At 52.0% G+C, this 14,887-nt stretch overlaps 10 protein-coding genes across 10 annotated transcripts; 3 read left to right on the forward strand and 7 right to left on the reverse strand.

Moving 5' to 3' along the window:
* Positions 1 to 176: 176 nt before the first annotated feature.
* MYCFIDRAFT_212277 (uncharacterized protein) lies at positions 177 to 1,035 on the forward strand. The gene is made up of 4 exons (XM_007932129.1): positions 177 to 409; positions 483 to 656; positions 711 to 721; positions 772 to 1,035. The coding sequence occupies exons 1-4, from the start codon at positions 217 to 219 to the stop codon at positions 820 to 822; spliced, it is 429 nt and encodes a 142-aa protein (XP_007930320.1). The 5' UTR covers positions 177 to 216; the 3' UTR covers positions 823 to 1,035.
* A 31-nt stretch (positions 1,036 to 1,066) lies between these two features.
* On the reverse strand, positions 1,067 to 1,771 carry MYCFIDRAFT_142152 (uncharacterized protein; the record flags this gene model as incomplete). Its single annotated transcript, XM_007932130.1, has 2 exons — positions 1,067 to 1,446; positions 1,570 to 1,771. 2 exons carry the CDS (start codon positions 1,769 to 1,771, stop codon positions 1,067 to 1,069), a joined length of 582 nt encoding a protein of 193 aa, XP_007930321.1.
* An 807-nt stretch (positions 1,772 to 2,578) lies between these two features.
* MYCFIDRAFT_142753 (uncharacterized protein) lies at positions 2,579 to 3,608 on the reverse strand (the record flags this gene model as incomplete). The annotated part of the gene is made up of 4 exons (XM_007932131.1): positions 2,579 to 2,928; positions 2,996 to 3,164; positions 3,233 to 3,377; positions 3,448 to 3,608. Coding segments are annotated over 4 exons (825 nt in total), but the record flags the coding sequence as incomplete, so codon positions are not given.
* A 1,516-nt stretch (positions 3,609 to 5,124) lies between these two features.
* MYCFIDRAFT_212279 (uncharacterized protein) lies at positions 5,125 to 5,909 on the reverse strand. Its single transcript, XM_007932132.1, has 3 exons — positions 5,842 to 5,909; positions 5,690 to 5,779; positions 5,125 to 5,630 (listed from the first exon to the last, which is right to left on the reverse strand). The coding sequence occupies exons 2-3, from the start codon at positions 5,752 to 5,754 to the stop codon at positions 5,411 to 5,413; spliced, it is 285 nt and encodes a 94-aa protein (XP_007930323.1). The 5' UTR covers positions 5,755 to 5,779; positions 5,842 to 5,909; the 3' UTR covers positions 5,125 to 5,410.
* A 398-nt stretch (positions 5,910 to 6,307) lies between these two features.
* MYCFIDRAFT_81145 (uncharacterized protein) lies at positions 6,308 to 7,861 on the reverse strand (the record flags this gene model as incomplete). The annotated part of the gene is made up of 1 exon (XM_007932133.1): positions 6,308 to 7,861. One exon carries the CDS (start codon positions 7,859 to 7,861, stop codon positions 6,308 to 6,310), a length of 1,554 nt encoding a protein of 517 aa, XP_007930324.1.
* Positions 7,862 to 8,227: 366 nt separating this feature from the next.
* On the forward strand, positions 8,228 to 8,788 carry MYCFIDRAFT_101597 (uncharacterized protein; the record flags this gene model as incomplete). Its single annotated transcript, XM_007932134.1, has 1 exon — positions 8,228 to 8,788. A coding segment is annotated over one exon (561 nt), but the record flags the coding sequence as incomplete, so codon positions are not given.
* Positions 8,789 to 8,880: 92 nt separating this feature from the next.
* On the reverse strand, positions 8,881 to 9,624 carry MYCFIDRAFT_37789 (uncharacterized protein; the record flags this gene model as incomplete). The annotated part of the gene is made up of 1 exon (XM_007931507.1): positions 8,881 to 9,624. One exon carries the CDS (start codon positions 9,622 to 9,624, stop codon positions 8,881 to 8,883), a length of 744 nt encoding a protein of 247 aa, XP_007929698.1.
* Positions 9,625 to 10,006: 382 nt separating this feature from the next.
* Positions 10,007 to 11,401, forward strand: MYCFIDRAFT_212281 (uncharacterized protein). The gene has a single exon (XM_007932135.1). It carries the CDS (start codon positions 10,050 to 10,052, stop codon positions 11,301 to 11,303), a length of 1,254 nt encoding a protein of 417 aa, XP_007930326.1. The 5' UTR covers positions 10,007 to 10,049; the 3' UTR covers positions 11,304 to 11,401.
* Positions 11,402 to 11,727: 326 nt separating this feature from the next.
* Positions 11,728 to 13,624, reverse strand: MYCFIDRAFT_81150 (glycoside hydrolase family 1 protein; the record flags this gene model as incomplete). The annotated part of the gene is made up of 3 exons (XM_007932136.1): positions 11,728 to 11,885; positions 11,948 to 12,870; positions 12,924 to 13,624. 3 exons carry the CDS (start codon positions 13,622 to 13,624, stop codon positions 11,728 to 11,730), a joined length of 1,782 nt encoding a protein of 593 aa, XP_007930327.1.
* A 787-nt stretch (positions 13,625 to 14,411) lies between these two features.
* MYCFIDRAFT_23319 (uncharacterized protein) lies at positions 14,412 to 14,765 on the reverse strand (the record flags this gene model as incomplete). The annotated part of the gene is made up of 1 exon (XM_007931406.1): positions 14,412 to 14,765. A coding segment is annotated over one exon (354 nt), but the record flags the coding sequence as incomplete, so codon positions are not given.
* Between the last annotated feature and the right edge of the window lie 122 nt (positions 14,766 to 14,887).

Here is a 14,887-nt window from a genome sequence, read left to right on the forward strand (position 1 = left end):
TAAAGCTTTCCAACGCGTGATACAGGCTGGGATAAGAAGTGGTTCAATATAGTACTACTGCGGCCAAGCAAGAAGCTGTAATGGATGCACAAAGAGGTCCCTGTACGATCGCTCCGAAAGCTCCGACTTCGCGTAGGACGACGAGGTGGCAGGTGGCAAGAACGTCTATTACACAGTGTCCAGCTACCTCTAAACCATCCAACACCCAACACGACCATGTCACCAACCTTCCAAAAGATCCAACCCTCCCTCCCCGTAACCTCAATACCCGAATCCATAGCCTACTACACCAAAACCCTAGGCTTCAGCATAGCAGGCAGAGACAGAGATGACCACACATGGCTCTACCTCCCCACAGACGAGAAAAACGAAGATGCACAAAAAGCCGCCGTGAACCTCTACCTCCGAAGTAAGTGAATAGAAAAATTCTCATGCATATGCTTATCTCAATCTCAAGCTAATCGACATATGTAAATTTCAAGGACGAACATTCCCATCGATCCCCAACGATGTGCAATTTGGGAAGGTACATATTAGGATTTCCGGAGACGATGATGAGTTGGAGAGGCTTTTGAAGAAGTTTGAGGCGGCTGGGGCGAAGGTTCTGAGGGGTGTTGAATTTCAGCCTTGGGGGTTGAAAGATTTTGAGGTTACTGGTGAGTTGAGAAAGGTTGGAAATGTGTTAGGATCATTGCTAATGTGATGACCAGACCTCGATGGCGTTCGTGTTGAGTTCTGAAACGTGTCGCGGATAGTGCTGACTTCTTGTAGAATATTTTGAATTTCGATCAAGCGATACCTGGGTGGCGGCCACCAGGGTAGACTGTGTGTAGGGGCTTTATTCATGAGCACGAGGTTCGAAGCCGTCGTCATGAAGCAGAGATAGTGATTGCGTATGGAGACCATTCAGAAGCACATGAGCGGTTGTCTGTCGCCATTATCATCGCTCAATGCTACAACTTTGCCACGTGGGACGAGGGAGGCCAGGTTCTGATCTGAAATTAGCAGGGCATCCAGAATCGTATCATTCTCGCATTATGTAGGCCTCAAGACCACACTGGGTCTCTCACAGCTGATGTCCAGTCTTCTTGACAGCAGCCTGATATGCTGGCTGAGCCTCACAAAGGTCCAGCCACTCTTCGATCTTAGGCCACCTATTTCCCATTGTGCCCAGCTCTCTCACAATGATGAATCGGGCGGAGAAGTGCATCATGACATCCGCCACTGTGAGCTTATCCCCAAGCAAAAACTTCCCACTACTCTTCTCCAGCTCAGATTGCAAGTAGTCCATATCCTTGATCAAATTCTTGCTCATGCCTTCTTGAGTCTTCTGAACATCGCCATCCTGCTGAAACCATTTCGCGTACAGACAAGCCAGACCGTGGAGCAAGAACATGCCCTCGGAAGCGTGCACCCATTGAAGTGCTTTGTAGCGTTGCGGATCGCCTGCAGGAGCTAGTAATTTGTGCTGCTTGTCGTACTTGTCGCACAGATATCTGGGTTCACAGTTTAGTTATGATGTCGCCCAAAGAATTCTGATTGACATTGTCACATACTCGCAGATATTACCACTTTCGTAGTACATTATGCCTTCATCTTCGAGTGAAGGAAACTTTCCAAGACCGCCCGCCTCTTTCTTGAACGCCGGAGGAGCAACGCCATTTTCTCGAGGTGCGAACTTGAGTTCATAGTTGAGACCCAGCTCTTCAAGTTGCCAGGCAGTACGGATCGAGCGTGAGGCTTGGAGGAAGAACAGCTTGATACTGGACATGATGTGAAGGATGGATCCTAGGGAGTAAGGAACTTGTACTCTAGAGAAATATGTGGGAAAACCGAAGGATTGAAGAACTTGCCAAACAAACCTACCGCGATGCCAGCCCGCCCATGTCGCCGTCTCTTCCAAATTCGTGTCTCCAGCGTGTACCATGACGTCCCAAGATCCGGCAGAGTTGCGTTGTGTACGCTTAAATGCCCCGCTCTGGTTGAGCACCATGGAGCGCCTAGATCCCCAAGGCACAATGCTAATACCTTGCGAGCTCTGTCGAGGTGTTCCAGCTCTTACTACGCGGACTTGCGGACATTATTGCAGCGCGAACCCATTCGATGTAGATCTTCTCGGCTTTTTCAGATGGAAATCGGTTGTGTATGAGGCTCCTATGGCATTTGGGAATCCCGTATGGATCCTGGGAAATACTGGGGCAAAGGCACGTGGCAGTCTCAACCTTAGACCAACTTCAAATTACTGAACCGCAGTACAACCACTTCGGATCATCATGTATAAGAGCAAACGGCGTAATCTGGATGATCACAAGCCTTCTCTTGGGAAGCAAAGCGGCGCAGGGAGTTGATATTCCTTCCCGTCGGAACAACGAAGCACATGATGATACATACGTGCTCACAAGTACCTCAGTCCAAAGACTTGGAAGAGAAGGTCTGCACAGAACAACTTCACGAAAGTTTACTCTTTTCACACATTAACTGGGTAGATACATCGGGGTCTCGCACATGCATGATAATCATTCAAACATCTCACACAGTCCCTCAAAGGACTGTAAGTACATAAATACAGCATTCTCATCTAAGCCTCATACTCCTTCGCCTTCTTCTTATCACTAGCACCCTTGACGAATCTGCTAAGATCCACGACAGGAAGCTGGAAGGGGAAGTCGAGAGAAGCGAGCAGGATGGCAAAGAAGATCCACCATCCAAGCATATCGGTGACAAATGTCAGAGCTCCTGCTGCGATGATGTAGGTGTTTGCGCTGGCGGCTGCGGCTGGGGTGCCCTTTGCCAAGTTCCAGTATGCAGCGGCGAGGAGACCGAAGGCTGGGACGAGGGTCATGAAGATGAGGAAGAAGACGAGGTTGGTGCGGAGGGCGAGGATCATGTAGAGGAAGCAGAGGAGGCCCATGAAGAGGAGGAAGAAGGCTGGGGAGAGGATGTCAGTAAAGCTTCTTGGATAGGGAGGAGACGACGTTTGATGATGATGGCTTACCGAATGACGCGTTGAAGCCGACCGTATCGAGGCCTTTTGCTGGCGCTTGTGGGTCTGGAGAATAAGCACCATATGCGTTGTAGAATGGTTGCAGGGTTGCGGCGAAGGCGAGCCAGAATGCACCGAAGCTACCGAAGACGACGAATGGGAAGGTGTTGCCAAGGATGAACTGGGGGTGAGAGTGTTAGCATCAAGCGTTCTCGCTCTTACTTTCGTGATTGGTGTGGTCGGGCTCACTTCTCCAAGAGATCCGAGAATCATGAGAAGACCACCGAAGAAGAAGTAGACACCAGTCGAAGCTGCACCATTGCCACCGGCTCCTCTCCAGCCCATCAGATCGCACGAAAGCGGTGTGAGGGAGAGCAAGAAGCCACACAGTGCCCTGAAGAGTGAGTCAGATTTGGTCTAGTTCGAGGCAGAGGCAGAGGCAGTTCTCGCGCGAATCCACTTACAATGGAGTTGGGTTACCAAATGTCTTTCGGAGATCACCAGAGACTTTGTTCTGCGGCGAAAGATAGATCTTCTCGAAAAGCTCGGGCGAGATGGAAATGCTGCCGGAAGTCTGGATCTTCCTCAATGCGGTGCCTGGGTCGGTGTTGCTGTCGAGATGGTAACCTACAGGCGCAAGCTATCAGGATCGAAATTCAGGTCACACGATCAGCTCGTTCAAGCTCACCATTCTCGAAGTCCTTCTCCATTGGAGCATTCGCGTGGTTGGCAGCAGTCAGGTTGGCATTCTCCTGCGTCGCGTTGTAGTTGCTAGCGACTTGGTTCGACATGATTGGTATGCTGTGTCGCCAGTGCTGTTGCCGATGGTGTGTAGCACAGAATCGCTAGGATTGCTATTCCAAAGCAACAATGGGGAAGGCACGCTGGAGATGGCACACAGGGCCAAACGGGTGGAGAGGAGCAGGGAGAGCTATCTTCTTTATGATTGCTTCCTGGACGGAAGGCCATGGCTCCGCACTAAGGTGCCGGAAGCTAGGCCAGTATTTCGATGCATCACGCTTTGACCCCGTGGAGCAGAGAGAACGGCATCTTGTGGTCGAGCAGCAAGCGAAGCTCTCTCACCACGCGTTTTTTGCCTGGCGCCATCATATGCTGTCGGCGCGGCGCGTGCATAAGACGTTGGGAGCTATCCAAAAGGGTGCTAATGCTCTCCGCACCCGCTGCTGCGGTTGGACGCAGCCTGCCGTTCCTTTCTTCGTACCTTTCCCATTTGACTCGCCCACGCGGCGATCCGGATGGCTGGGAGACGAGTCACGGATGAGAGGGTCGATATTGACAATGGCCCCGGGTTCGAATCATCTGCGAAAGCCTATACAGGACCGCCATCCCGATGTGCCAAGACTGGTCCTGTGAGGCCGTCAATTCATTGGCAGTGGCATTGGATTGTTGGTGGTGTGCAGTTCGCTGGCGTGCGTGCGTGCGCATCGCTCTGTGGTGCTGAAGATGACCGCGGACAAGCGGAAGGACGGACGAGATGGAGGCGTCGCGGTGGCGGTGGCGGTGGCGGTGGCGGCATGAGTTGGGAGCGGTGCCAAAGTAGAGATCGACGCCACCACTCCAGAAGGGCCTTAGCTCTTTGCGGGGGAGCTCTGGAGAAGAAAGTGCGTGCTTGTTTCCTGCAGTATGCACATCCCGACCTCTGACTCGATCGTCACGGTCACGGGAGGGAATTGTTCGTCGTTCACATACCTACCACGCCGTTCAGCCGCCTCCGCCCCCAGCCCAGACGCCAGACGCCAGACGCCAGACGCCAGACGCCAGCCCAGCCTTTCCAATGACGCTTACTTCCTTGTAGGGGCCCCAGCAAAGCAAAATGCCAATCGAGTTGCCATACTTTGCGCAATTTCTCGGCAGCAGACATCGTGACATGGGCTAACTTCGCCGGAGACAGGCAAGTGCTTGCCTGGCACAACTTCCCCCGAGGACGATTGTCACATGCTTGCCTCGAAAGAACACTCTGATGATCTCCTCCGAAGTGCCGGCTGGTCGCCAGGTGGCTTCGTCGTCAAGCAATTTGGAATCGACCCGTTCTCGATCTCGGACGCGGCCGGCCCAAAGAGATGAAAGGCTGTCATGCCAGGCTCTCATACGTCGGCTCACCGCCAGGGATGGAGAAGGCTGGAACAAAGCTGCAGCCGTGAAGACTGACTGCATTCTGGTGTGAAGGTTGTAGGTCACTCATCAAGGTACGGAGGTACATTTGCCGCTCCCCTTTTCATGAGCCAAGCTCATGGATAGCACTGGCGCCAGCGGCACTGCAGAAAGAACCAGCATTGTATTCTTTCTTAAGTCAAGGTACTCTTGCAACCAGGAATTGGTCAACAAGCTCAGTCCAACCAGCAGCTGTTTGATTCAACGAGCAACGCTTGATATCTTCTCGAATACAGACTCACAAACGACTACTCATCAACACGACCATGTGATACACGGCGTCATTTCGAGTAGTGTTAAATCAGCTATCGGAGGCGTACACCAACATGCCTGCTTCTTCTCTCCTAGCCGCTCCGCTCGATACCCCATTTCAACGCCTATCCAGCAATTCACAACTCTAGCTGCAGTTGGCTCTAGAACCTCCATTCGAAGCGTTCGGAATGCACCCATCCCCCTGCACCTTGCACGGATGGTCCTACCAGCATCATCATCAGCTCTATCACTAAAATCAACAGAATCGAGACTTATACATACCTGAGAACACAATTGTGATACACCTCCTTTCGCGACTTCCGCAGGGCTTGGTCGACATACACCATCGCCGCCGTTCGTTAGACCGCAGTCCTAGAATTCCGTCAATATCCAGGCCTGTATAAAACTCTCTAGATTTGGTTAGGTAGACGTACCCATCCGAGAACGAAAGAACACATGAGTCCCATCAACACGAAAGAAAAGTAGTAGGACTTCATGTTGGGTAACTCGACCTGCAACTACAACCTACAGCGAGAAACGGGTCGCAGTTCATTGTTAAATATTCCTTCAACCCCTGCGGTACGGCAGTGGCCTTGACAATGCTGCCTTGTTGGAGGACTCGCTAATAAGAATACGACGAATATGCAGTACATGGTCCAGCATACACACACCGTCTTCCAAAGTTTCGGTGGTATGTATCATTACTGTATATCCTGTAGAAGAACCTCCGAGCCCTGCGACTGCAGGTTTGGACCCAATGGGAGAAGCAGGATTATGCCTGTATTGAGTTGGAATCTACCAATCGGGCGGCGGACGCTATCGTGATCTTGCTGCTATGTACATGGGCATGCCCTCCACGCTGCCGCAGGGTTCGAGAAATGCTTGTTCAAGTATACATAATCACTCCACCGACCTTTTCCGGACCGCGTCCTGCTTTTCCCTGGTCATCTTTGCAATAGCGTCGATGTCAAGCACTCTCATTTCATCGCCTAGGCGCTGAATATCGCGCTCTAGCTCGCCCATGTGCGCCTGGACATTGCTGTCCACCAACTTCACAGTTCCATGCGTCGTATGTGCCATGACGGCGCTTTGGAGCTCCTGCAGGTCGGCGTGTGATTTGGCAATAGACTGAGCTATCGCATCAGCAATGCCCGTCTCGGTGCTGCTGGCCAGCCTTGCGAGCTTTTCTTTTTGCTCACGAGAATGGATAGCAAGAAGCGGAGTGAGCTTTTCGACGCCAACCGTCCCAGGTGCACGAATGTCGTGCTCTTTGAGAAAAGTCACAGCAGGATCTTGCGTCTCAGAGATATTCGCTTGCACTAATCGCAAAGGCTTGAGCCCTTTCAATTCAACCTTGTTAGGCATTGGAGATGTAGGTGCCCGAGCACCTGCTTTGGCTTGTTCGCTTGCAAGTGCCTCGTCCAGAGTGCTCGAAATGGCCCTGAGAGTTGACTCATGAGCATTCAATCGCAGTATGTGTTCACCGATGGCGTCCAGTCTCGATATTAGATACAACAGTGCTGCGACTGTGTATTCACTCCATTTCGCCTTTTGCATATTCCTGTCTGCGCGGGCGGACATCAAGCCGCGTTTCAGTGACTTCCTATATTGATGGTCAACGACAATCCCGACCAAGCCATCAATTTCACCCGCCAGTTCGTGGAGCTCCGCCCGAAGAGTTTCGCGCTGTTTAGCTTGTTGATCGGTGAAGTCTTTTGGTGGCGCACGTTTTCGGGAGAAGTCTACCATGCTGTCTTTGTAGACTCGGTCCAGGCGGGTTTGGATCTCTTGGATGGAAAGAAGCGATAAAGTTGAACAGAGCTGCTCAACCTCGTCCGCTTCGTCGATATCGCTGGCAGAATCGGACAACTTCGGGAGCAACTTTTGCAGGCCATCAAGAAGCCTGTCATCTTTCTCCAAGAGGCGGTCAACATTGGATGGAATGCCACCCGTACTGGATTCAATCTGTTTCATAGACGCACGCAGCAAATCCGTGGTCGCTGAGGAGAGATCGTCGATGTTGAAGTCCAATTGTGCTTTCTCATGAGCAAATTTGGTGTGTTGCGTATCTGACCCATGACTTCCAGCACGAGCTTTGGAGCTCTGACTCTGCAGCTTTCTCAGAGCGATTTTTTGCTTTCCGAGCATCTCGCCCTGCCTTTCCAGAGCGGCAGTACTCTCCTCGAGGCACTCCATTGCAGTCTCGAGCTCCACCTCAGAGAGCGGCCGTCCATGTCCTGCCGGCTTCGTATTCGTATCGATTCCATGTCTCTCGTAGAAAGATAGTTCCTCCTTGGTCAAAAGGGTCGCGGGTTGCAGATACTCCTGGACCCATTGGACGGCCTTGTTTCTCGTTTTCGGGCCTTCAAACGCCCACGCGACATCGTCTTCACCAAGGTCGATGTTGCGCTCGTTGAGGGCGTGTATCAAGTCGCGCATCTCTGCGGACGCCATGACTGCCCGAGCCCCCTTCCAGCAGACATATGCTGTTGTTGCTTCGGCGATGCGATTGCAATGGCAATGGCCAAATTGGCGGCCATGGCCATGCAGGGGCACAAAGCAGACTCCGCGGCTCAAAAGCTTGTGCCGAGCAGGCCAGAGCTCAACGCTCGAGTGCACTTTCACACTTTCACCGCACCACACCAACCATCACCGTCTATCGCAGAAATGTTGGAGCGAATAGCGCGGGCCTCGATCGCGAAGCAGCTTCCGCAGCTGTCACTGCTCCAGGGTGGAGCTCCGCTGTCCCTCCCCGCCACCGCCCGACAGCAGACACGAAATGCGACGTCGTCATCTCTGCCCAACGATGCAGCATCGCGTCGACGGAGGGCTGTCACGGTGGTCAACGATACTGGAGCTGTGCCGTGGAAAGATCTGACCCTTGGCGAGAAGGCCGCCCGTACGACACAACAGTCGTTCAACTTCGGTCTCGTGCTCCTCGGCTTTGGACTGACTGGAGGCGTGGCTGTTGTACTATGGCTCGAGGTCTTCTCTACAGACAGCAAGACGGCATACTTCAATCGAGCGGCCGACAGGGTTCGAGCTGACCCGAAATGTCGCGAGATCCTCACTGGAGAGAGCATGAGCCGCAAAAGAGATGTGCAGGCTTACGGCGAGCCAAGCTGGAGCAGATGGGCAAGGAACAGAATCATCGCGAGCCGATTGGAGACGGATAGAGCTGGCGTCGAACATCTACATATGCATTTCTACGTGGAGGGAAAAGCAGCAAAGGGTACCGTGAATCTGCACATGACGAAACGACCTGGAGAAGACTTCGAATATCAGATGCTGGCTCTCGATGTGCCTGGCCAGCAGCGATACTACCTGGAGAACGCCAGCAGCCCGCAGAGAAAGGTCGGAAAGATGTTTGGCGTGAATTGGAATCGTTGAAGCCATATCACAAGCTGTCTGCACCTTGCTCGATCTGGACGTATGCTTTCATACTCTTGCGGCTGGTCATCTGACCCTCCATATCACGGCGCTGCTGCCAACTCTTTGCGCATAGCTTCCTTCACGATGCTTCCGCAAAGCTTTGCATGGGGGTTCGTGTGCACAGCGAGGGCCTTGGCAACTTCATTTCCATACAACCCACCAAGATAGAAGAGCCGTGATGCTTCCTCCTCAAACCTGCTCTGGCTCCAGACCTCGCCACCAAAATCCACAGACTCTGCGGCAGGATCACGATCCAAATCTTTCGATGCGGCATAATACAACGCGCCAAGCTGTGTGAATGCTTGCGCAAGCAGACGACCTTGACTTGGTGAGACTGCATCTTGCTGCCTTGCCGGGGATGCAAATTCGATACACGATTGAAGGTCCGTTACCGCCGCTTCACCTGCTGATTGTCGCTCGAGGTCTCTTCTTGACCTGGTCTGGCAAAGTGTGTTGCGATCACCGTACATCCATCGGCGAAGTTGAGCACGATTGTTCCGAGCAGATGCGTAGTCGGGGTTCGCCTCAATCAAGTCATCCAAAATTGATAAAGCGTCTCGATAGGCCGTTTCCTTGGTAGACTTTTGCTTCTCGGCTTCGTCTATCAGGGAGATGGCCTCTTTCTCTCGAGCCTTGAGTTGACTTAGTTTCTCTTGATCTTGTACATGGCGATCGGTTGGCAGCTCTGGGTCTATGATCACTTCGACCTTTGTCGGAGCGCTTTCCGGATCAAAGACTTGAGCGAGGACTTGGGCGTCCGCCTTGGAGAGCTGAGCTTGGGACATTGTGCTGGAAATCAGAGGGTAGAGGTGGTATCGAATGAATGGCTTCTAAGTCAGATCAAGCGTGACACCCATGTCATCTGTGGAAGTGGTGGCCAGCGGAGGAATCGTCCGTTGCAGCGCGGCTTAACTCGTTATGCCGAAGCACGTGGGCTGGGTGCGCTCGGCTTTGTTCAACTTTCCGCCTTGAAGCGAACGTCACGTTGTCTGGACCACGATGAGCCGCTCGAGATTGCAGGCGAATGGCAGGAACGTCGAAAGGGTTTCACGTCGACCGAACGGTGCAGGTACGATATGTAACACAAAGTGGTAGGTCATAAGCGTTGAGAATCTTTCACCGTCGGACTTTCCACATCTCTCATCATCCGCCTTTGTTGTTCCAAGCGCTCTTCCATCTATTGTCGACTGCTTTGGCGTCTTATAACAACATGGCACCAGGAGCGCTACTAGTGACGGGCGAGAATGGACGCACCGCTCCTCTCTACGACTCAGATTCATCGGCTCCTTCGGTACAAGCACCGCAAATGAACGCTGAGTACCGAGGATACGACCATGTTGCCTGGTGGGTGGGCAATGCCAAACAGGTCGCTCAATACTACATCACCCGCATGGGCTTCCAACCGGTAGCATACAAGGGCCTCGACACTGGATCCCGTTTCATAGCCAGCCATGTGGTACAAAGCAACAAAGTCCGATTTGTCTTCACATCACCAGTCCGCTCCTCAAGCCGGCAGACGTTACGAGAAGCTCCTGAACACGACCAAAGACTCCTAGACGAGATCTACGACCACCTCGACAAGCATGGTGATGGCGTCAAAGACGTCGCATTCGAAGTCGACAACGTCCACCTAATATACCAAAACGCCATCGCCAACGGCGCATGCTCCATCACACCACCTCATATCGACTCCTCAGACGAAGGCGAAGTCCTCTCAGCGTCAATCAAGACATACGGCGACACAACTCACACCTTCATCCAACGCACAACTTACACAGGTCCTTTCCTCCCCGGCTACCGCGCCATCACAACTCCCGACCCAAGCAACCAATTCCTCCCCCCTATCGACCTCGAAGCCATAGACCACTGCGTCGGAAACCAAGACTGGGACGAAATGGACTCAGCCTGCGAATTCTACGAACGATGTCTAGGTTTCCACCGTTTCTGGAGCGTCGACGACAAAGACATCTGCACAGACTTCAGCGCTTTGAAATCCGTCGTCATGTCTTCCGGCAACGACGTCGTGAAAATGCCCATCAACGAGCCCGCACACGGAAAGAAAAAATCTCAGATCGAAGAGTACGTGGACTTCTACAATGGGCCAGGAGTCCAACACATCGCTCTACGAACTCGAGATATCATATCCGCCGTGAGCAATTTGCGGGCTCGAGGTGTCGAGTTCATCGGCGTGCCGGATACGTATTATGAGAATTTGAGGATGCGGTTGAAGCAGAGTGGGACGAAGTTGAATGAGAGTTTCGAGACGATTCAGAAATTGAATATTTTGATGGATTTCGATGAGGGGGGGTATTTGTTGCAGCTTTTCACGAAGCCGTTGATGGATCGGCCGACGGTGTTTATTGAGATTATTCAGAGGAATCATTTTGATGGGTTTGGAGCGGGGAATTTTAGGAGCTTGTTTGAGGCGATTGAGAGGGAGCAGGAGGCGAGGGGGAATCTTTGAGAATGGTACGTTTGCATGTTTGGTGGCATCGGGTTGACGTTGAAAGTCATGAGTTTTCGGTCTTCGTGGTCCATTGTCAACTCTGCATTTTGTATCGGACTCGTCTCCTTCCCGGTCTCGATTCTCAGCAGGCGAGATTTGAACTGCCTTGCCTCCTCTTAACGCACTCCCGTATGTCATGTTTGCGCACCCCTCGACGTTCTCCTCATCGACTTGAGCAGCAAGCATGTGTTGATCAAGCTGAGGCTGACAATCGTCCCAGTCGTCGAGGCTTGCGATAAGACGTTGGATGAGTGCGGTGATACGATCCATGCATGTATGTTGGCATTTTTTGGCGTCGACGATATTTTGGAAGTCGCTCACATGCGGAAATGAAGATGTGTGGAGACATTAGTTTTCATTGTAAACGTCCTGGTCACGATGCTTAGATGGACATGGTCGCATTGCCCTTTCCACCAGCAGTATGCTGTTCAAACCACTTCGTCAAAGTAAACATACTCGCTTTCGGCGTCCTCGTCAAGTCCGTATAGTTGACATACTGCAAGCCGAACTTAGTCCTCAGACCAGAACCCCATTCGAAATCTAAAGAACAAGATTGTCAGTACACACATACTCACATTTCAGATCTGCCTTCCAGTACTTACTATCAAAAATCGCCCAAGCCCAAGCCCCAGTCACATTGACCTTATCCAGCACAATACTCGCCAAAATATTATCCAAATAACCCTGAATATAATCCGCACGTCTCAGATCCCAGAGAATGGTAGTCAAACTGTCAAGCTGTCCTTCAAAAGGTTCCGAAAATCCGAATTCTGTGACTTGAATGTCTGGGACGGAAGGGAATAAGTCTTCTGTGATGGTCTTCAGAAATTTGCGGATTCCTGTTGGAGTGGATTGGAGCCAGTTTGCGCCGGGATCGGCTGATGGACCGATTGGGAAGCCATCTGATGCTAGAGCCCCGGAACCGGCACATTCGGGGAAAGATGGGTGGGAGGAGTTTGAGGTGCAGTCTGTGAGATGACCGGGAAGGGCGTAGGAGTAGAAGGATGTGTAACCGTCCAGGGCGAAGAAGTCGCAGCTGCCTTTGATCATTTCCTTCTCGGAGTCTGTGAGATTAGGGAGGAGAGGGCCGAGGGTGTCTTTCAGGGTTTGTGGGTAGTCACCATCATTCCAGGGGCCATGATTGAACCATCCGAGTACGAAGTCATAGTTCCGCTGAGTGGCGATAGCATCGGCGTCTGAAGTGCTGTTGGGCTGGAAGTAATTCGCGCTGTTCTTGAAGGTGATTCTGCCACGGCCTTTGAAGTCTTCATGGTACCACTTTGCAATCTTAGCATGTGCGAGCAGAGTGTAGTGGCCGCATACGAAGCGAGCTTCGTTGCCTCCGGTGATATTGTGGTATGCAGGATAATATTTGCCGGCCGGGTAGTACGAGTACTGCCAATTGCAGTATTGTGGTTCGTTAATCGTGAACCAGTGTTCGACATATTGATCGTATCGTTGGATGATGAATGTCGCATAGTTGAAGAAGTCGTCAATGATCTGTCGATCGGTCCAAGCGCCATATCTGAGCTACATCAGCCATTGATTCGCTGTCACATCGTACACGAGGGAACTCACTCATTGAAAAGTGCTAATGGAGTTTCCCAGTGGAAAAGCGTGATGGCAGGAGTGATGCCATTCTCCAGCAAAGAGGCAATCACATCATCGTAGTGTTTGACTCCAGCCTCGTTGACAGGTCCTTTGCCGAATGGAAAGATCCTCGGCCAAGAGATGCTCGTCGCGAAGGCAGGAATGCCCAAAGCCTTTAACCTTGCAAAGTCCTGCTTATACAAGTAGTAATGCTCAGCCGCGGTGTCGGCTGTGGTATTATCGGCCACCTGGTTGGGGACACGATGAGATAGCAGGTCCCACAACGAAGGGCCTTTGCCTTCATCCTTAGCCGCACCTTCGATTTGATACGACGATGACGACACGCCCCAGAGGAAATTTTCAGGCAGCTTTTCGTTGACTATCTCATTGATATACGTGGGAATATGTGGATGTAAGGCTCCAGGCTGGGGAAATATCGATGGCTCTGGAGTTGGAGACACTGTCGTGTTATAGACTCCCGTAGCGATCGGGCCTACTTGATTCCAAAGGAAAGCTAGGCGTTCGTTTGAGAAGTCAGTCTGCACTAGCTGCGTGCTTGCCAGTGAAGGGTCGAACGACGTCGATGTGAATGTGGCATTGGTCTTCGTTGGCACTGGAAACGAAAGGCTGGATTGAGCATAAGCTGTGCCTGCAAACACAGCGAGGAGATGGGCCAGGACCATCGCCATGGGAATAGAGTGCTCGAGAAGTACGCTGGGTACTCAGTGTGGGAGCGAGAGGACAAGGACTATATAGATACGTCTTCGGTAAAAGCCCATGTCTTGTCTAACAGTCGCTCATCGCTTCTGTGTGGAGGTGCGGAAGCTATTCGTCCATTTGACCCATGCCCGGTCGAGTCAAAGCCGAGTGGTCATTCTTCTACAGTATCTGTTCTGCACAAGACTTCAGCTTCAGCTTTGGGCACGGAAATGCATGCTCCGTATATGGACGATCTGATATGCAAGCAAGAATTTGCAGCGCACGCGACCGGAATTTTGGGAGGCACAATCCTCCATCCGAAGAGGTGTACATTCTTCCTCACTGCTCGGCCATATCGCGAGCTCCTGTGACCTATTGCCTCTCCAGCAATCGTCTTGATGCTAAACTGGATCAACTACAAATCTGTCATACCTTCTTCAATCTGCCGTATTCTCATCTGAGGACAAACAGTCGAGCGAGACGTTCAAATCAAACCACGCCCCTTGGGTATCCTGTTTGTGCACTGTCATCCACACACACCAAACGCTCATAACTCCTTGTCGCTTGTGCGCTACCCGCCGCAGACTCAGCAGGGTCCTGGCGCTAGCAAAAAACATCGAGGAAAGATCATTTCTCCCACATTACGCCTCATTTCGGTCCCTTCGTCCTCAAGGGCAATTTGAGCTTGAACTGCTCGCTCAATCGGCCTTGTGCGCCCACTCCTTGCCTCGCGGCTTGTTGCAGCAGATACATTCTTTTTGCCATCATCTTATCATCCACGAACAACTCAAAGTCGAGCAGAAAGCAGAGAGTGACCTCCAAATTCATGAGCTGATTATTGCTCAAGCCCCCGACTTTAGCGATTCTCTCTTGAGCCCATTTGTTGTCCTCTAGTGCCTTCGCAGAGACTCGAATTGCTGCCAGCGCCAACCGGTGTATGGTTCGACTGGTTGCAGGAACCATGAGATCCGATACGCACAGCTGGTGAATGTATGCAACAGCTCCCAGATACACGCCGGAAGAATGCGGACACCAATGGTGGAAGCGAGTCAAGTAATCATGCAGCGTGAACGGCGGTGCAACCTTCGAGAAGAATCGTCTTGCTATTGCCGCATGCTGCAGTGTAATGTCCTCCGCATGTGCACCAATGGTGACGGTGATGGGTTCGTGCGGGTGTGCCTCGGGACTACCGATCTCCAGCTTGGGCAAGTCCTGAGAACTGCTTGTTCTGCTGGGCGTACTGCTTGCCTTCC

This window comes from Pseudocercospora fijiensis, assembly GCF_000340215.1.
Source record: "Pseudocercospora fijiensis CIRAD86 unplaced genomic scaffold MYCFIscaffold_8, whole genome shotgun sequence".
Lineage (NCBI taxonomy): Eukaryota > Fungi > Ascomycota > Dothideomycetes > Mycosphaerellales > Mycosphaerellaceae > Pseudocercospora > Pseudocercospora fijiensis.